Below are 21193 nucleotides of genomic sequence, written 5' to 3' on the forward strand. Positions count from 1 at the left end.
GTGATCGCGATATTCAATTTTTAACAATTATTGTACGAGTTCTTTTTTTTCAACTACTTTTAATATGAACTATTGTTAAAAAAGTCTTTCAAACTGTCTTTTCCTGTCGAATATCGTTGTTACCCATTATTAGTATTCTGTGTTACCCATAATTTGAATTGAATCTACAATTGGGCTAGCTAAGCAATAATTGCCGTGGTTCCCCCATTTTGAAGAGCACTACTGTAGTATTATGTACTTCTATTCATTAATAGTAAAATCATAGCATAGGTTAATATTGCATGGATCATATCAATTGTATTTTATTGTTATTTATCATAGGAAAAAAACATTATTGGTTTATTTTGGGTGAAATTGGTCTTTTTATCAAAACTTTTTACTAATTCACATTAATGCTCAGTTTTGTATTATTGAATGAGCATGACCAAAAAATATTTTCATTTCTGATTTTCAAAAACTTCACATTATTTCAAAATAATTTAATTTTTTTTATACAAAAGTGCACCATTTCTTGCGAGTTTATCTGCTTCTTCATTTCCTTTTTCACCTGCATGGCCTCGAACATGTACCTGAAACAATACTCTCTGGACTATGTTCTGAAGAAATTGGAAAATATTTAATTATTTAACTCCTCAAGTTTTTGTATAACACAAAAAAATGAAGTATGTAGAACATAATATTACCCAGTCAACATGCACCATTTTGTTTTGAATATCATCCAATTTTATTAAATCGGTTTTGTTTTTCACATCTCCACCAGTACTCAATTTCCAATTATTCTTTTTCCATTTTTTTATCCACTGGGTTATGCAGCTAATAGTGAATTGCGAATCTGTCTTCAATTTAACTTTTTCAACACCTAAGGAAACAAAATTCAATTTAATGAAACAATAAATAATCAAACCATAAATAATCTGTTGTTTAAGAGGAAGGATTATAGCATACAGAAAATTATTAATTAGGCAATACCAGTTAGGCAAAATAAAAATATTTTATTTTAGAATTTTATTGCAAATTTGTTTATGTATTTATGTTTGAAAGCCCATAATCTCCACAAATGAATTTTAAACTATTGTTATATCCATATCAAAAATAACATTACAAGTCTATGAGTGAAATATAAGTTTTACCTTCACGATGAAGAATTTCTAGAGCAATTACACAAGCTTGAATTTCTGCAGTATTATTTGTGGCTCGACCTACAACAGGTCTTGATACATTCCTACAAAAAATATATTCTAAATCATATTCCATGTAGTAGTAATTCTTTTCTTTGCTCACATTGGATGATTATCGCCAAACCAAACTCCTATTCCAGCTTTTGCTGATGGTTTTCCATTATTTTCACAAGCTCCATCTGTATACACTACCACATAGTCTCCATCTTTCATGAAAGAACTAGAGAGTTTGGCCATTTTAGCGTGATTTTGTTGTTGTGGTTCAAATGAATAGAATGTATCTGTAGTATCTTCACTGGCTTTTCGCTTTTTGGTGGATTCATAACTGATGTTATCATGAACACTACCTGTAGCTTCAAACAACGAAACAATATCTCGAATTTCTGATTGAGAAATTTGACCAATATTGCAACTTTCTAATGCTTTCAATGTGTGAACCATACATTCGTGACTCTGATAGTAATTGCTAACTATTTTCACACGCTGTGCAACACTAAATCTCTTCATGATGGAGTTTGAGATAAAACTGTATATGCAGCTATTTGCAGTAGGAGAAATAAACAAATTGCCTAGATCAACTGACAAAGCTTTGAGCATTATCAGGTTAGCTGGTTGCTTACAGCATATGAGCAATTACATTTATTACACTTTGCTGATATCAGTGATATCATTAAGATCAAAATCAAAGATTAGACCACCTCATAAATAGTAGTATTACCGATTTACCGATTGTTAATATGCTTGAATGCTTTTATCTGTGTGTATCACCCATTCTTAGATTCAAAATTACTATAATAATATTCTTTTGCAAATTAAGGTTAGGTTAGGATTGTTTGGTTAGGAAATTCCGAAAATGAAATTGACAAATGAAAGAAATTGCTGCTCCATCTAATGGCACTCGAAGTGACTAAAACTGTGCAAAATTTTGACCGGCAAATTTAAAATGAATGAAATAAACGAATCTTATTTCAGATTCGTGAAATTAACTACGAAGACTCAAACATGTGCTCAGGATTCCATGAAAAATAGTGATAGAAAAAAGAAATATACAGGATGTTAAATTGAATATTGATGTCATGAGACCCAAATCAACATTTTTAAATTTCCAAATGTTGTAGGATTGATAGAGTTTCCTCGGAACAGTCGGAATCTGTGAAAGCTTATCTACTAGAAATTTAGTACAAGTTTTGGTAACACCATCGCATTGATCTTTCTAGATCACGAGAACAAAATTCTGGAATGTTGGGGGCTGAAAATCAAAGAAAAAAAAAATAATTTCTGAAAAGTTTCGTGATGTTTTCAAGTTTCTAAGCATATACCTATACATTTTTCATTTGATTTTTCCCCATTAAGTGAATGTACGTATGGCTGCTCTAGTAAGAAGAAAAAAACATATTTTTTCTGTCTGATACTATAATTTCCTGAGAAACCTATTTACCTATATTATCATACCTATTCCATGAAGAAGCTTGACTGTCTTTGAAATTCCTAGATTTTTTCACTCATCTTTATTGATCGCTTTTTATATTTAAAAACTCAAAGGTGGGGGGGTTTAGCTAGAGATTATACACATTGTTCAGGTGTAAGCTGAGGACCCCACTCTACACCAAGATAAAATGATTTTATTTGAGTTTTTATGCATATATGTAGAAACTGGATATCTGCTATTTAAGTTCACATTATCGAATTCAAAGTTCAAGATGTGCCAATGATCTGCGCGCGAAATTAGATGTACAATCAAAGTATATATAATTAGTATTATTTCACCGTCTAACCTCCAATATAGTCGCTAGTTTATGGTTAGCCGTGCCGGTGTGAAGATCGTTTGATTTTAGTTTTTTGCGGTTGTGAATTCAGCAAAATGAAAGAATATTCAGTGACTATACCACATTACTCTTATGTATTCAATTTTGAGTCAGAATTTGTTCACCAAAAATCCAGAATATGGATGATCGACAACTGGAAAAATGGATTTTACTACATTGGAATTTACATGATCTTAATTTTTGGTGGACAGTACCTTATGCAGAATCGTCCAAGGTTTGAGTTACGTAGAGTATTAGTTGTTTGGAATACCCTACTTGCAGCATTCAGTATAATTGGAGCATGTAGAACTCTTCCAGAATTTATCCACATACTGAGTAACTATGGATTATACCATTCTGTATGTACTCCTTCCTTCATTGAAATTGATAAAGTAAGTGGTTTCTGGTCATTTATGTTTGTACTTAGTAAACTGCCAGAACTTGGAGATACAATATTTATTGTTCTCCGAAAACAGCCACTTATATTTTTACATTGGTACCACCACATTACTGTTCTCATGTATTCATGGTTCAGCTATACAGAATATACATCAAGTGCCAGATGGTTTATTGTTATGAATTTCTGTGTTCATTCCATCATGTATTCATACTATGCCCTTCGAGCCATGGGATATAAACCTCCTCGACAGATATCGATGGTTATAACAACTTTACAACTTGTTCAAATGGTTATTGGTTGCTTTGTTAACATTTGGGCTCACCAGTTACTCCAAAATGGAGCAGAATGTAATATTACTCCTTTAAATATTAAGCTTTCGATAACAATGTATCTTAGTTATTTTGTTCTCTTTGCTAGATTTTTCTTCAAGGCTTATTTATCCAGTGGAAAGAGCCCTAAAAAGGCCAAAGAGAATGATTATTCCATGTTAAAATCTAAAGTTCATTAGAAATAGAGTGTTCAATTTCAATATTTAATTGAAGAAAAATGTGTCAATTATTGCAAATATTTCAATGAGATCATTATTGCATTATGCTCATTATTGCAAGTGATTGAAATTAATAGTTCCTACTATTGATTTTACACAAATAGTTTAACAATGATCTTTTGACTTCAGGGTAACTGAAAAAACCTAGTTCCACTTTTGAAACTAGATTTATGTGAATACTACTTTATATTTCCTGTAATATAAGTACATATATAGATATATTTTTGAGATGTTTATTTCTGAAATTTGTACTGGAGATTTATATATTCTCCAAAAAAATTTTTCAGTTAACTGAAATGCTTAGTCTCATCTCAGTTTACATATTAGATGAATCTGCACAAATAACAATAATTCAGATTGAAGTTCTGTTCTAAGTTTTTATTCTATTGCAATCTGCAATACCTTTCTCTATGATTAATGATAAAGAATTATTTTTTATTTCGATGTATTGGATGCTGTTATGATTCAACAATTTTATTATATCAAAATGCTAAAATTAGATCAGGATTTGGGGTCAGTAAAAAATCTCAATATATCCTATATTGTTAAAATTTAATAACTTCAGAAAAAATCTTTAGAAAGTGAAATAAGATGAACACTGAGGTGTTTCCTATTTATTGTATAGTTATAATGTTATAAAAAAATTTCTTCCCAGAAAGTATCTACTTAGAGATTTATATCATGTTAGTTTTATCTGAGGTTTTGTTTATATCTATGTTGTTATGATAAAAATAACTATATTGACGTACTATTCTTTCACTGTGATAAGTTATTTTTGTATTGAGAAATTCCCGAAGATTGTGAGTATAAAATTGAAATAAACCATTTGAAACTATTCCACTTCTTTAATTTATATCCATGAAATTTTGATATATTGTGTTTGTTAAGAATACTTGGGATACACATGACCTAGTAATGTGTACAACGTCTATTTATACAGAATATTCACCACATCAATAATTTGAGATCAACAGAAGAAATATTGGCTATTTTTTTCAATATTTTTCATGAATTTTCCATATTTCTGATTACATATGTGTAGTACTGGACCAGGTTTCTTTTTACATTTTTCTAAACTACCAGTGGTTTACCAAAAAAGTTCTGTTGGAAATAAGCGGGCACTCTTCCAGAAAAAATATCACCCTGTAGATTTGAATTCAAAATTAGCAGTTCACATGATGAAAACATTAAATTGGAATATCTATGTCAAATTTAAGTTGAATATCTCGTTGAGTGAAGGTGCTATGAGAAAAAAACTTGAACTTTAACATCTCTATCTCGAGAACGAATCGTTTGTGGACTCATGTTATAGGACTTTATTTCTTAAAATGATCCGAAGAAAATGTGTTATTTTTGTTTGTACCTCCAATTTAGGAACACCCTTGTTAGCTTTATATATTTTTCTCAACTCAATAATATAATAAAGACTAATAAAATAAAAGGTTTTATTCTCAACTCGCAATTTACATCTCAACCTCAACAATCTCAACTACACAACTGCTTTTCCAATCTTAGAATACCCTAACCTCACTTCTCGACCATAGATTAATATTATATAACACAAAATAAATTATTCTTTCTTATTAGAATTTTCTATATAACACTCGGCCTATCCTGACGTTAATAAAATATTTATTAAATAGAATAATCTTGCAAATATTTCGGTGGTCTTCTTCTTCTAACTTCTCGTCCTCTGTGTACGTCATCATTTGGTTCTTGGTCTTCATCTTGGTTTACTATAGGGACTTCCTTCCGGTTTTCTTTCTTGTTCTCTTCTGGGTCTTCTTTCTTCTTCCTTGGTTCTCGTTCGCTCTCTACGTCTTCTTCATCGTGGCATACATCTTCATCGCAGTCGTAGTTTTTCCATAATTTAAGCTGACTCACATGTGCTGTAGTTCTCGTCTGGTCTTGTTTGTCTTCTAAGTTTGTCACTCTATAGGTATCTGATGGTAATACTTGGGTAATCACTAGAGGTCCTTTGAATCTTCTTTGTAATTTCGTAGATTCTCCTGTACTGGCTCGATTTGCTTTCATATAAACAATATCTCCAACTTGGTATTTTATACCTGCATGTCTATGTTTGTCGTATCTGCTTTTGGTCTTGTTTTGTTCATTCCTAATCTTCTCTTGAATTTCTTCTTGGATTTCTTGTGGTGGTCTATAATGTTCATTTTCTTCTGTCAATGTTCTCATAAGTCCATCATTGAATCTAGGTAAGTATCCATATAATGCTTCAAAGGGAGTTTTATTTGTGGTCTTATTAACTGAAGTATTCATCTGTTTCTCGATTTTCTTAACCACTTGGTCCCAATCTCTACCTTCATTGTCGTTCGCTTGTGGGTGCCTGCTGGAGTTCAAGGTGTGTCTTATGCCATGATTGTTACAAAATTCTTCAAATTTCTTGGATGTAAAGCAAGTTCCTCTATCCGTTATCAGTCTAATTGGTGCACCGAACTTATCAATGAACTTTCCAAGTCTTGTTATCGTAGTTGTTGTATTAATGTTTTTAGCAATCTCCAATTGTACATATTTTGTCAAGTTATCGATTATAACTAAAATATATTTGTTTCCTTTACTGCTGGTCACAAAGGGTCCCAAATAGTCACAATGTACCACTTCAAATGGTCTCTTCCCGGGGGGTATTGGATTCAAGTAACCTTCCTGTTTTCCTACTTTATGTTTGGCTAAAATACATTCTAGACACATTCTCAAATGATTTGATACATACTTTCTCATTCCTGGGAAATAATAGTATCTCTGTATCTTTTCTAAAGTTCTGTCTAATCCTCCATGTCCATCTAAGTCGTGATACTTGATTAATATTGATTTTCTCATTGTCGCTGGTACAACATATAAGTGATTTTCTTCATCGTGTTTCTTCGCAATCTTGTATAATATCTTATTCTTCAAAATGTAGCTTTCAACTTCACCATTTTCTGCTTTGGTTCTTTCGTATGGTTTCATTTTTAAAATTCTGATTTTCCTACTCAAATTGTCATCAGTCCTTTGGGTCAACAGAATTTCTTCTTCTCTGGATATAATTGAATAAACTGAAAATTTATCATTAATTAGGTCTTCTACATTTCCATTTGGTTCTTCTGTTGGTGCTCGTGATAGTGCATCCACATGTTGCATTATTTCTCCTGGTTTGTATCTAATTTCGAAATCGTACTCACTAAGTGTATTGCACCATCTGATTATCTGACTATTGTTGGTCTTATTCTTATTCAGGTAACATAGTGCTTGACAATCTGTAACAACTGTAAATTTAATTGGCAACAATAAAAATCTAAGTCTTTCAATTGACCATATGATCGCTAACAGTTCTAATTTTGATGAATGATATGATTTCTCTGCGTCAGTTGTCTTTCGGCTAACTGCGTATACCATTTTCATTTTTCCTGTTTCATCAGATTGGAGTAAAATTGAAGCTAACCCATCCTTACAAGCATCAGTGTGTAACTCGGTTCTTCTAGCTTTTGGATTGAATATCTGTAACACAGGTTCTTTCATTAGAATTGATTTTACCTCTGTGAAACTTTTCTCCTGTTCCTCGTCCCAATAAAATCTGCTTTCCTTCTTCAATAATCTGCTCAATGGTTCGACTATCAAGGCAAACTTTGGAATGAATCTCCTAAAAAATCCAACAAGTCCTAAAAATCTTTTAATTTCGTGGTTATTACAAGGTCTGGGGTAATTAAAAATTGCTTCCAGCTTTCTCGGTCCTGGCTGTAATCCTCTGGAAGATATAACAAACCCTAGATAATTTATCTCATTCTTTCCAAATTCACATTTCGGTAATTTTAAAGTTAATTTTGCTCCTTTCAACAGTTTCAACACTAGTTCTAATCTGTCCATCAGTTCTGTCCAATTATCTGCAGGAATTAAGATATCATCCAAATAAAATATTACTAATTTGTTCTGATAAGGTCCAAATATTGAATGCATAAGTTTGGCAAAATAAAATGGAGCGTTCATCAAACCAAACATAGCTCTGGTAAACTGACCGGTTTCATCTGGGGTAATGAATGCTGTTTTGTGCTGGGCTTTTTCTGCTAGAGGTATCTGTAAATATCCATGGGCAAGATCTAGCGTTACAAACAGCTTGGCTCCTACTAAAACTTCAGAAATCTCATCAAAATTTGGTATAGGAAAATTAATTCTTTCTGTCTGACAGTTCAATCTTCTATAATCTACAACTAGTCTGTGCTCACCTGTTTTCTTCTTGACTAATAGTACTGGTGAAGCATATGGGGAATTCGTTTCAGTTACAATGCCAGCTTCCTTCCATTCTCCAACAATTTCTCTGATTTTCTCTCGTTCTTCTTGAGTTGTCTTATATGGTTTACACATAACAGGTCTACTTTCTGGTTTTTCTTCAATATCCATTTCGATCAGGTCCGTTTTTCCGATTTCATGTATGTTCTTAGCTATCACTTCTCTATGCCGATTTAAAATATTCCACAGCTCAGTTTTCTGCTCATGTGTCACCTCCGATCCTACTACAATTTCGTCCATAGTCACTTCTTCGTTGTTCCTAGTCTCTACAGGTTCTACAGTCTCGATGTTCATGATCTTCTCGAATTCTTTCTCATTACCAACCTTCTCTTCAACATCACTCTTGTTCATGATAGGTAGAATGTAGTCCTCGTTCTCCATATGTGCATTAATGAAATTAATACTTCTCTGAGGAAATCTGGTATTTTCTGCAATTTTAATTTCTTTAGTCTGATTTTGCTCCTGGTTGATAAATATATCCTGGAGATGATCTTTATATGCAAAATTAAATCTGTCATCAATCTTATAATAAATGATATGGCTCAATTCGGTGAAATTTCTACCTATTATTATATCTATAGGCTGTACATCATCTGGTACTATCCTGAACGATACATTATCTGCTTTAACTCCATCAATCTCTACTGACTCTACTATTATTCCACATGATTTAACAATACTTTGTGTCTCATTGCCAAATCCTTTTAATTCACAATCTTGAATCGTTATTCTAAATTTTCCTTTTATGGCAGCTGTAGCTTTAATGGTACAGTCTGAACTACCACAATCTATCATTGACATATACTCTTCGTTACTAATTTTAACTTTCTTTATGTATTTGTTGCAAGGACTCACAGAACCTAAAATTTTAATTTCTGGTTTCTCAAAATTCCTGGGTTTTTTACAATATTTTGGTGTATGACCTACTTCATTGCATCTTAAACATTTGATTTCTCTTTTGGGTTTTGTACAATTATAAGAAAAGTGTCCCATTTCTGAACAATTATAACATTTTACTTCCTTCGATGTCATTCTTGGTTTGCTTTCCGTTTCAACCTTTGGTTTTGTTACTACATCATTTTGGGTTTTCTCTTTAAATTCGAATTTTGGTCTTTTCTCTCTAGCTTTTTCTATTCTAGCACTAACTATACGATTGTAATTGATAATATCACCTAATAATTCATCTTCATCTACATGATTTTGGCTCATCAAAAATTGGCTCAACTCTTTCGATAACAATCCTATAATGACTTGCTCTTTAATTTCGTCAAAATCTAAATTCAATTGTTTACATAAAGAAACTTTCTCATGAAAATAAACATTAATACTTTCTCTATGTAGCTGTACTCGTTTTTGCATTTCGTTCCATTTTTCTGTTTTAGACTTGATGAATAAAAATGTCTTTTTGAAACTTCTACTGAATTCAGTCCAATTTGTAATAGATTCAACCCTACCTTCATACCAATACTTAGCTGCTCCAATAAGATGACTTCTGGCTGTCTCAAATATGAATTCTTCAGGCCATTTATGAAGTGTTGCAGTCGTCTCTAATTTGGTTATCCACACCTGTGCTTGATGAGGTCCATCTTCACCGTTGAAATTCTCGATAGTTTTACTCAGATCAGGCATGACATGGTAATTTTGTGGAGTACTTCTATTCAAATTCTGCTGTTGCATCATCGTGTTCATCAACATGGTATTCTGATTAATCAAAGTCATAATAGCACTCATTAAATCTGGTTTGGATGTCTGAGGTTGATCAGCATTCATATTTTCGTTTGTTGATCGTTCTTCATTAAAGTTTCTTTGGAAATTTTCAAAATCCTCTTCTCTTACCACAACGTGTTCTTCATTCTGAGATGCCATGTTCTTCAGTTTTCTCAATGTATCTTCTTCACAGTTTCACAATCGGTTTTCTCACGCAGATATTTTTCGATATATCCCACTTCTGATTTGTTAGCTTTATATATTTTTCTCAACTCAATAATATAATAAAGACTAATAAAATAAAAGGTTTTATTCTCAACTCGCAATTTACATCTCAACCTCAACAATCTCAACTACACAACTGCTTTTCCAATCTTAGAATACCCTAACCTCACTTCTCGACCATAGATTAATATTATATAACACAAAATAAATTATTCTTTCTTATTAGAATTTTCTATATAACACCCTGTATAGTCAATTCAAAACTGATTTCCCACAAATAAATTGCAATTTGAATGAAACATATTGAATTATAAAACACAGCACTAACAATTTTTCTAAACGAGTACCTCAGTTCAGTTATTTAATAACTGCAGTTTCAAAATTTTGTGATGAAAATGATACACAAAAAACCGAAAACAAGGGGTATGTAACTGATGACGAATGCAAAAATCACAAATGGTGAAACAAGGGAGACACCGACAAAACGGGTGGATGAAGGAATAGTAATTTACGTAACAAGTCCGGAAAATAGGGTTTTTTTGGACGAATAGACAAAATTCCAGGACGAGCGTAAGCGAGTCCTGGAAGTCTGTGAGTACAAAAAAAACATTTTCGGGCGTGTTGCGTACAATATTTTTTCGGCAACCATGTAAAATAACACTATCGCTGCTGCTTTCCATATTTTATTGCGATTGCGATAAAAAAACATGCAAATTTTTGACAACTAATTTCATATGAACTGTCAGCCGTTATCTCGGTTGCTATGGATTCTATGATTCTTTTCCGGCCTAGTCCGGGAAGTACGTACTTTCCGGACTAGGCCGGGAAATGCTACTTTCTCAGAGAAAAAGCGTCCGGAAAGTGAGCACTTCCCGGACGGTTGCCGAAAAAATAATAAACCTCGGACCTAGACGTGATCGTAGTGCAATAAAAGTTGTCATCTTGAAAGCGATAATTATCGCTTTCAACTTTTATTGTTGTCTGTTGTGGTTATGAGTTTATTAATAAACTCATAAACTTTAAAAGGGTCCGTTCTTTTGCTGCCGCGTGATGATTTTAAAGAAAAGTGAAAAGATTATTGGTTCATTTTATGGAAAAAATTTCGTTCTTCGCCTTTGAGAGAATTCTAAAATTTTATATTTTGTAAATTTTAGGGGGGTAGTTACCCCATTACCCCCCATTTCTACGCCCTTGTGTTGAAGTGTTTACATCGAAGTTCTGAAATTATCAAGAACACACTATTTTGAACGATCATACTTCATACTTACTACGGAACCCATAAATGAATTTTCCAATTAACGAACTTAACAGCGGCATTCAAGATCTGAACCAACTCCGAGAAATTCCAGTTTCTATTGTTTGTTCTTTTCTGGAGTTATCGTGTTTACGGACGGACGACCGGCATCTCAGAATACTAACTGCCATCGTGAGGAAATTATAAAAAAATGATCTTTATGCTAAATTGCTCCAACAATAGTAAACTAGTTTCAGTAAATTCTAATATGTTTTCGAGATCATAACCTAACGAATAAAATATGTCGAAACCATACCAATTTTTTTGAAATTCGATTCATTTTGTTATGAGTCAACATCGATTGCATTACCCAATTGCGTAACTGATCCAGGATCTCAGATATTTGTAACTTATTTACTTGGATGCGTTAATTTTTTTATCACTAAACGGATATTAGATATAAAATGAACTCTGCTGATTTGGCGCTTATTTATCCTAATTAGATTTAAATTATTATGTCCTGTTTGGGACGCAGCCAGACATTTTGGTGCCCCGGCAAAATAAAATTTCGCCGACCTACATTGCCTAATTTATCTGAAATTTCTTTGTCACCTTTTCAATATCATATGAAATTTTATTTTTCAACTTAATATCACCGTATCAAATTTATTAGGCTCTTGGAAATTTTTTTATTTTACTACAAAGAGTAGTTTCTCTAAGAAAGTGTCAAAATGTCCGGTATGCCGATCCTTGCGGTGGCCCTTTGTCCAGTGGCGTCTCAGTGGGTACCTACCAAAACCAACAATATTAAAAAAAAACTCCATGTGGTTTTTAATCAATATTTAAGAAAATTGATTATATATGTAAAGGGTGTTTTTTTTCCAGGTATATAACTTTAAGTTGGCATTACTGTTCAAGATGGCGACCGATTTAACAGCTGTCATGTGATTTATTCTCACTCAGTTTGGTTTGGCAATTCATCAAAAACTCATTTATTATTATTATTATTATCATGAATAGACTCACGCCCGAACAACGCTTGCAAATAGTGCAATTTTATTTCGAAAATAATGGTTCTGTGCGGAATACGTATCGCGCACTACGTCCATTTTATTTTATTTAGCGATGAAGCGCATTTCTGGTTGAATGGCTACGTCAACAAACAAAACTGCCGCATTTGGAGTGAAGCTAATCCTCAAGTGTATGTCGAAACACCGTGATATCCAGAAAAACTGACTGTTTGGTGCGCTTTATGGGCTGGTGGAATCATTGGTCCGTACTTCTTCAAAAACGATGATCAATGGTGATCGGTATAGAGCCATGATTACTAACTTTATCATTCCTGAATTGAACAACCATGATGTCCAGGAGCTGTGGTTTCAACAAGACGGCGCAAAATGTCACACAGCTCGTGCCACAATCGATTTATTGAAAGACACGTTTAGTGACCGCCTAATTTCACGTTTTGAACCTGTGAATTGGCCTCCAAGATCTTATGATTTAATAACGCTAGACTACTTTCTGTGGGGCTATGTAAAGTCATTGATCTATGCGGATAAGCCACAAACCCTTGACTATTTGGAAGACAACATTCGCCGTGTTATTGCCGATATACGGCCAAAAATGTTGAAAACAGGCATCGAAAATTGGACGTCCAGATTGGACTACATGCAAGCCAGCTGTGGCGGTCATATACCAGAAATCATATTTAATATGTATTGCCACAAGATTATCTTGCGGATAAATAAAATTCAAGTCAATCGAATAATCCATCGTTGTTTTAATGCAATTTAAAGTTCTATAGGTCTAAAAAAACACCCTTTATTACAAATACTTTTTTTTTTTTTATTTCAACTAACTGTATCTCAGAAACGGACCCATGTTTATAGAAATTTCTTTTTTAACGACCTAAGGAATCACTCTCTTAAATTTCGTACCGTACTAAGCAAACACCCTGTATGCGAAAGATAATCTTCATTTTCAACCTTTCTAGTTAAATAAATATATTGGTATTGCTAGCAATTTTAATTCTTAATCATTTTGTGAATATTGCAACATTACATTCTAACCATGGACATGTTTTTGAATTTTTTAATTATGCACTTAAAATACAAATATATCCATGTATTGTTAGTTATGTTAGTTTCTGAAATAGACCTTGGGTATGGTTCTAAGAAAAACATTCTTACCATGTTTATATTTTGGAATTGAGTACGTAGAATTCAGTAATCGAATTGAAGGAACACACTGCGAAGTTTTATAATGGATTGAACTATCATTTAATTTCACAGATAGGTAATAAAAGTTTGAACGAGGAGTTATTTGTTTCGAATCAATTATTTACAATATAACAAATCTGAAGCTATACTTGTATGATCATACCGCTCATGATACATATTATGAATATACCTACACTGTGTCTGTAAAGTAAGGAACAAATTCATTTTTAGCTAAATAGATCATTTTAAGAAATAATTCTGAAACACTTCGATTTTTTATTTTAATTTAAAGTATTTTAAAATAATAATATAACATACAGGGTGAATTACTTTCGAGTAATGACGTCACCGTCATTTTTTTTAAATGAAACACCCCCATTTTGTCTCAATTTTCCGATTACTCTAGCTGAGCTGATTCCAAAAATGTATCACATGTTGATTCCAATTGGTACAGGGTTATCAAAAATACTCATTGTCTAGCGGCAATTGGTTTTAATGTAACACCCTGTAGTTTGTTACATTCATTACATGTTTTTAAATTGATAATAAATAATTCCTTTTATATTCTGTCTGCTAGACCACAAGTACGAAACATGTTTGGAAACAGCTCATTTTTATCAATCTAAAAATGTAACAGACTTCAGGGTGTTACATTCAAACCAATTGCCGCTAGACAATAAGTATTTTTGATAAAAATGTTAATTTAACAAATAAAGAATGTTACGCGTTACTTTATGAGCACACACAAAACTATTGTATTTTTGTCCACCCTGTACCAATTTTAATCAACATGTGATACATTTTTGGAAACAGCTCAGCTAGAGTAATCGGAAAATTGAGACAAAATGGGATGTTCCATTCAATATAAATGATGGTGACGTCATTACTCGAAAGTAATTCACCCTGCATATTAGATTATTATTTTGAAATAAGGCAAATTAAAATAAAAAATTGACGTGTTTCATGATTATTTCTTAACGTCGCAAAAATGAATATTTTTATGACGTTTGTGGTGAAAAGTTCAGTGGAAATGCGACATAATATTATGAACATTTTCAGTAAATCAAATGGAAAAAATGCAGCGTTTGTGTCAAAAATAAAATACCCATTGATATTTAAATTTTTAGCCATATTGCTATTCACCTATTCAGCATACTTAGTTAACTATCTACTTCAATTATGCATCGAGTACGTCATTCTTCAATTATTAAAATTTTTGAACGCTCGTTTCACGAACAGAGCGTCACAAGATTTTGTCTTGAAGTACGTTTCTCAATTTTTTTTTGAGGGAGAATAAGTAGTGAAATGCAATTCTGTTCTTCCGTCAGTCTGGTAAACCAGACAATTCTCGATCTGAAACACCTAGAAACTTGATACTTTCAGAGAAGGTTTGATATATTGAAAAAATTAAACTCCTTATTTTTCAGACAACAGATCTTATGAAGTAGAGATTTTGTGAGTGTATAGAAAGAAAAATTTCAAGCTTGAGGCAAAATTCCGTGTATATTGCTCCACGAGAACCATAAAATAATCGAGTAGTTTAGAAAAATGCCCAATATTTCTGGTAGAACTAAGTTGAAATCTAGTTTGCATGTCAAATAATCGAAGGATCGTACGGAATTTCTGGAAGATCTTATATCATCAGAACCATTCACCTAGTTAAACTTACCGGTAAAAATGGCGTCAAATATAGGGCGTATGAATGAGCAAGTGCTCGAAAACTCCTACCTCCAAGTCAATGCGTTTTTCAAATTTTCTTTAGAATGCAGCCTTCCACAATTAGGGTAGTAACTATTAGAATTTTCGGAAATCAAATCTAGTGGAGGATACCTTCAGTTTTTGAATTCCACACTGAAAAGCAAACAACGTTTATAGGTACGATATAAGAAAATTTGGGACAGTTTATTAGTTCATAGTTCATCTCATTTTATGCAAAATATTCAATTATCTTTTGGTAGTGTGGATATATTGTGTAGTCAAAAATTTTTATGAAATGCGAAAACAGTTCAGAGAAAATAAGAAACAATTCACTTATTGATAAAAGCAACCAAAAAAGTTAATTATTATTATACTCAACCAAACATTCATTAACATAATTTTTGAAGATGGGTAATTCGTGAAATTTCAAACTGTTCGTTTTTTATTTTGGTTTATTTCGCAATATTTGTTTATGTTTTAATGAAATGACTTTTTGTGGGATATATCTACCTACTATTTTTTATGGATGAGATGAAATGGAAATCAATTTTTCTAAGAGTTAGGTATTTTAGATCAATGGGGTATGAGCCAATTTATATAAATAGTAAATTAAAAAATTGAAACTATAATATGATAAATGGTTTTACGGGAGGAAAACTTTTCACGAACTGCTTACAAAACAAAGATAATCTTTCCATTGTTATTATCTTAGACCATTGTCTAACTCATGGATATCTTTTGTATTGTATGACTGATAAGTCTGTAAAAGAATTGATTGTTTACCTACATAAATCTTAAACTCAACTCAAATACGTAAGGTAATATTTTCAAACTGCACAGCTTTTTGTTTTGGATTTTCGGTTTTCGAAAATGGCCAACGATAGGATATTAAATGATAGTTGTTTCCACTTTTCGATTCTATACCTTGAAATTGTTTCCTTATACAGTAGTTTTTCCAGATTTCAAGTTAGAACCCAATTCGATACTTAAGTGGTTGTCATATGGAAATGATTTTTCTTTTTTCAATTTCATTGATATTAAATGTTAATAGAATCAGAGAGAGTAATTTATTAGGTATCATTCATTTCAGAACAACAAGATTTACGTTTTAAAAAATGATTAGTTGGTATTTTTGCCATATGAAGAAATTTGAATTTTTTTTCAAAAAACTTTTCTGACCAGAACTATATGCACTTTAAGAATTTTCATTTATGTTTGAACTGATTTGATCTATTAAATTTCTTTCGAACGGTACATAAGCGAATTCAATACAGAAGTCATCTCATCAGGTTTTTAGTGATTTGACCCTGAAATAAAACATATTTAATTTTTTGAGCGAAAACCATGCGTTGGTCGCAATAAAATCGAAAGATCAAGTTTCCTCAGCAACGAGTGGGAATTCCAAAAATAATATTTATTTCGAAACAAACCAGTGGCGTACAATTTTTTTTAAATATTCAATGCAAAACCCAGACGGAAGCCACTGGAAAAAATAAAATCATTGTTTATACATCAATAAAAAAGGCTTGTAGCAAATTTAATCAAGTTATCCATAATTGTAGTTCTCCTATAAAATTTATCATCCTGTTTTTTTTTTTCAAAATGGGTCGAAAAATCGGCTTTTTGAATGTCAGCATATTTTTATGGAACAACCTGTATTTCGGAAACGGCCTATACTTTGAAGTTTGTGCTTTATTAACTATCTCCCGATAATTATTGACATTGTGGTAGGTAGATGAATTTTTCTTCTCCAAGTTGATTGAACTTCATCACTAGATACTTACATTATTACAACTGATCTCTGTGTTTCTTGAATTTTTGACCTTTTTTATGTTTCCCAGAAAGTTAGTTAAAAAAAATGACTAGGTATTTTATTTTAAGAATCACATTGTGTGAGTTTTTCATGAGCTTCGAATTTGATTCAGATTTGATCTACTACCTATTATTCTTTCTTCACATGGAATTCTCATCAACTAATTTGGTGAATTTTATGGAGATTTCACTTTCCGATTGAAAATTAGGCAAATTTATAGCTCATAATATTCAATTGGCCATTAAAATATTAGATTTGATTAGGAGGTCAGATAGATTCAAAAATAGTTCACTTGTTCATATAAATTAGCAGTTGCAAACGCATGAATTTTCGTAGGGAGATTATTTAATATTTATAACCTTGAAGTTGATAAGTACATTATCGTCTGTTTTATCAGCAACACCTGTTTTGACTTTCGCTATCCATGATGAATAATCTGGCATGTTGGGGAATCAAATTCCAATGAATTCATCCAAGATGATAAGGATTCAATAGTGGAAAAATCGTAAGATATGGGATTCCATAAAAATATCATCTTGTTATAACCAAAATGATCTCATATGCCTCAGGAGTTCCACAAGGTAGGATTCTCGGACTATAAATTTATGTTTTTTACAAACGAGACTCTCTTTTGACGAAAAATGTGAAGACCAGACCAGGAAATTTTCGAATGATACACTTAATTTTCCAAGTATGATATGAATCATCAAATTATGACAGCTTAGGTTCACGCAGTGGCGTAGCTAGGAAACCATAGGCCACGTGCAGAACAATGTTTTAATTTAGAGAAACAATTTACTAAAATGTTCTCCCCAACAAAGCAACAAAAAACAAGAAGAAGTCGAGAAAGGGCCACATACTCATTCCTCACTCTCCAAAGCCTTTGTGATTTTTGTCTATATTGGAGTTAAAAGTAGGTAAACAGGTGAGATTCATGAAAAACATTCCAAAGTTCACAGAATATTTGCAGAGCTGAATAAGCAAATTTATCAAAAGATAATTTCCATGAAGTCTATATTTGCTTTTGCGAAAAGACTTGAGGACTCCTGTGTTGAGAGACACTATATTTAAATGTCATGTAACGGGTGTCTCAAACTCGTTGTCTAGTGAGTATGAGCTAAAAAGAAATGAATTGCAAATAGTGCAATTTCATTTCGAAAATAATGGTTCTGTGCGGAATACGTAACGCGCACTACGTTCATTTTATTTTGTTTAGCGATGAAGCGCACTTCTGGTTGAATGGCTACGTCAACAAACAAAACTGCCGTATTTGGAGTGAAGCTAATCCTCAAGTATATGTCGAAACACCGTTACATCCAGAAAATCTGACTGTTTGGTGCGCTTTATGGGCTGGTGGAATCATTGGTCCGTACTTCTTCAAAAACGATGATGGCCAGAACGTTACAGTCAATGGTGATCGGTATAGAGCCATGATTACTAACTTTTTCATTGCTGAATTGAACAACCATGATGTCTAGGAGCTGTGGTTCCAACAAGACGGCGCAACATGTCACACAGCTCGTGCCACAATCGATTTATTGAAAGACACGTTTGGTGACCGCTCAATTTTACGTTGTGGACCTGTTAATTGGCCTCCAAGATATTGTGATTTAACACCGCTAGACTACTTTCTGTGGGGCTATGTAAAGTCATTGGTCTATGCGGATAAGCCACAAACCCTTGACCATTTGGAAGACAACATTCGCCGTGTTATTGCCGATATACGGCCACAAATGTTCGAAAAAGTAATCGAAAATTGGACGTCCAGATTGGACTACATCCGAGCCAGCCGTGGTGGTCATATGCCAGAAATCATATTTAAAATGTAATGCCACAAGATTATCTTGCGGATAAATAAAATTCATGTCAATCGAATAATCCATCGTTGTTTTATTGTAATTTAAAGTTTTATAGCTCTAAAAAAAAACACCCTTCATAAGAGAAAATTGGAAAATGTCGTGAAATGTAAAGCTCTCATAACTTCTTTATTGCTAGTGCTATAACCGTGAAACAAATGTTGAGAAATATCAGCGCTCCAAATCATTAAGAAGAAGATGAAGTTGATTTTATGTTTATATGAATATGTAGTTTTAGGTTAAGTTCAATGATATGGCGTAGAGAGTTGCTGCCGATTAAACTGAACTGTAATAGAAATGTAATAGGGATTCGGATATAATAAAAGCTTCCCAAGTATAGAAAAGTGTTATAATTATCAACAATATAAAAAAACAAATACATTCTATAGGCAGTGAGTTTACCTCACTAGACAACGAATTCAAGAAACCCTATACTATACAATATAGTCTGCTGTTATCATAGCAATATGATTTTAGATCACTCTATTATCAGTATTCCAACATATTTGAAAGAACATTTGTTTTCATAAACTTCAAGATTGTAGTGACCTATTATATTCTCGAATAGATCACTGATAATTTGATTTTTTTTTACAAATATTCCAAAATATTTCATGTGCCAAAGGCATATGTCTCATGACAATAAACAATGAATTATTCCACGAAAATATTAACGAAAAACCAACATATTTTCCTTATATTGATTCAGCAGATTTTTTTTCAGGGATTTAGACTTTGAGAATTGCCCATAACTGAATTCAAATGAAAGTTGTGATCTTTAAGATCGACATTATAATTTTTCGATTCAAACTGTAACCAAACAATAAAATTTCGTTTATCTACATTGATTCTCAAATGTTACGCTTGTTAGTTGTTGTAATTAAATTTGCTTTAGTGTGAAGTTCTCTCTAAATCACCAATCTTATGATGCGAATATTCGGTTAGTTTGTAGGAATACAGGTTCAGGAAAGTTTGTATGAATATTTAATATATCAAGTAGGTACAATTTATGCTTTAATGACTTCCTTGTTTCATGTATTTTCGTGATGTTTATTTGAATAATTCCATAACTCGTTTGTCTTCTACTAATAAAAACCAATTTAAATTTCGATTTCTTATGAACGAATTTAATATGACGCGAAAAAAACAAATTGTAACCTTGGCAATGTATAAAACTGTTTTTGAGCGAAGTAGTAGAGCACTAGGCAAGTACATATATAATTTATGCACGATATTTGTATTCTTCTTCTTTTGAGCTGGTGATGGTCTCGAACGATAAGGTTCGGCTCATTTTGACCGTGATTACGATCGTAAACAGGATAACTCTCAAATGGACAAAACTAACTTTCAGAGGTTGGTATGCGCACATTCAAATTCATTAAAGTATTGGATGGAAAATGAATTTTGTATTCAAATATAAAAAGCAATTTCAAGATTTGTGCAAAATTACATGCTGATCAAGTCGCCGAATTAGAGGAAATTCTTGAAGAACATTGAAAAAATACTGATTGTTCAAGTTTGAACATCTCAAATAATCATTCGAATATTCATAGTGAATTTCGTAAGGGTCGTTTCATAAGAACTCCTCATCTAGATAAAATAACCGACAACAATAACATCGTCATTAATCACATCTCTATCTCTTATAATATAGATATTGCAACAGTTGTTTGTACCTCACTACTTCCAATAGGCGATTGAATGAACTAGCGCTAAAAAACCCCTGACTCAAAGTTAAGGCTTGCTTTTTAAAGCAGAAGATAATTTTGTGCAAAACTTTTCGCAACAGAATTTGTAATTTTCCGAAATTCATGGCAGGTGAATGAACGGAATTTTTATTCATAACTTCAGATGACCTATGCTTGAACAAAAAACAGAGATACCTATATCTATTGTTATTGTCTACCTTCGATATTGATTTCAATTCATGAAATGCAAAATTTAATTATCGATTTTTAGTTTCTTTCTGTGTTTTCTGGAAGTCACAGACTATTCCACTCAGAAATTGCAGTTTTTCCTGATTTAAAGTTATTTTCCTACATCTGCTATGAAAAGTATCGTATTCTTCATAGCTTACTCAATTTCAAAACTATGTATTGCTCATACTGTGGGAAATATTATTTCTCACTGCACTTTGCGTACACCTCGCTTGGTAGACCAATGAAATTGGGTTTTTGAGTCGTTTCTATGGAAACGCAATAAATTAGCACATACTGTCAACGAAGGCCATTTC

The 21193-nt window shown here is 32.4% G+C and overlaps 2 protein-coding genes across 2 annotated transcripts; one reads left to right on the forward strand and one right to left on the reverse strand.

Moving 5' to 3' along the window:
- Positions 1–286: 286 nt before the first annotated feature.
- LOC123677759 (transposon Ty3-G Gag-Pol polyprotein) lies at positions 287–10377 on the reverse strand. Its single transcript, XM_045614451.1, has 5 exons — positions 5575–10377; positions 1282–1811; positions 1131–1222; positions 684–859; positions 287–569 (listed from the first exon to the last, which is right to left on the reverse strand). Exons 1-5 carry the CDS (start codon positions 10072–10074, stop codon positions 480–482), a joined length of 5388 nt encoding a protein of 1795 aa, XP_045470407.1. The 5' UTR covers positions 10075–10377; the 3' UTR covers positions 287–479.
- LOC123679128 (elongation of very long chain fatty acids protein 6) lies at positions 2901–4765 on the forward strand. Its single transcript, XM_045616526.1, has one exon. It carries the CDS (start codon positions 3040–3042, stop codon positions 3889–3891), a length of 852 nt encoding a protein of 283 aa, XP_045472482.1. The 5' UTR covers positions 2901–3039; the 3' UTR covers positions 3892–4765.
- Positions 10378–21193: the final 10816 nt, after the last annotated feature.

This window comes from Harmonia axyridis, chromosome 4, assembly GCF_914767665.1.
Source record: "Harmonia axyridis chromosome 4, icHarAxyr1.1, whole genome shotgun sequence".
In the NCBI taxonomy this organism is placed as follows: Eukaryota; Metazoa; Arthropoda; class Insecta; order Coleoptera; family Coccinellidae; genus Harmonia; species Harmonia axyridis.

Excerpts from the sequence above, each read along its gene's own strand:
- LOC123679128 (XM_045616526.1), top strand. The coding sequence starts at position 3,040 with ATGAAAGAATATTCAGTGACTATACCACATTACTCTTATGTATTCAAT.
- LOC123677759 (XM_045614451.1), bottom strand. The coding sequence starts at position 10,074 with ATGGCATCTCAGAATGAAGAACACGTTGTGGTAAGAGAAGAGGATTTT. Across the intron at positions 1,812-5,574 it reads CGAAATATTTGCAAGATTAT|TTGCTCATATGCTGTAAGCA; the intron begins TCTATTTAATAA and ends TAATAAATGTAA. Across the intron at positions 570-683 it reads AAATGGTGCATGTTGACTGG|GTACATGTTCGAGGCCATGC; the intron begins GTAATATTATGT and ends GTATTGTTTCAG.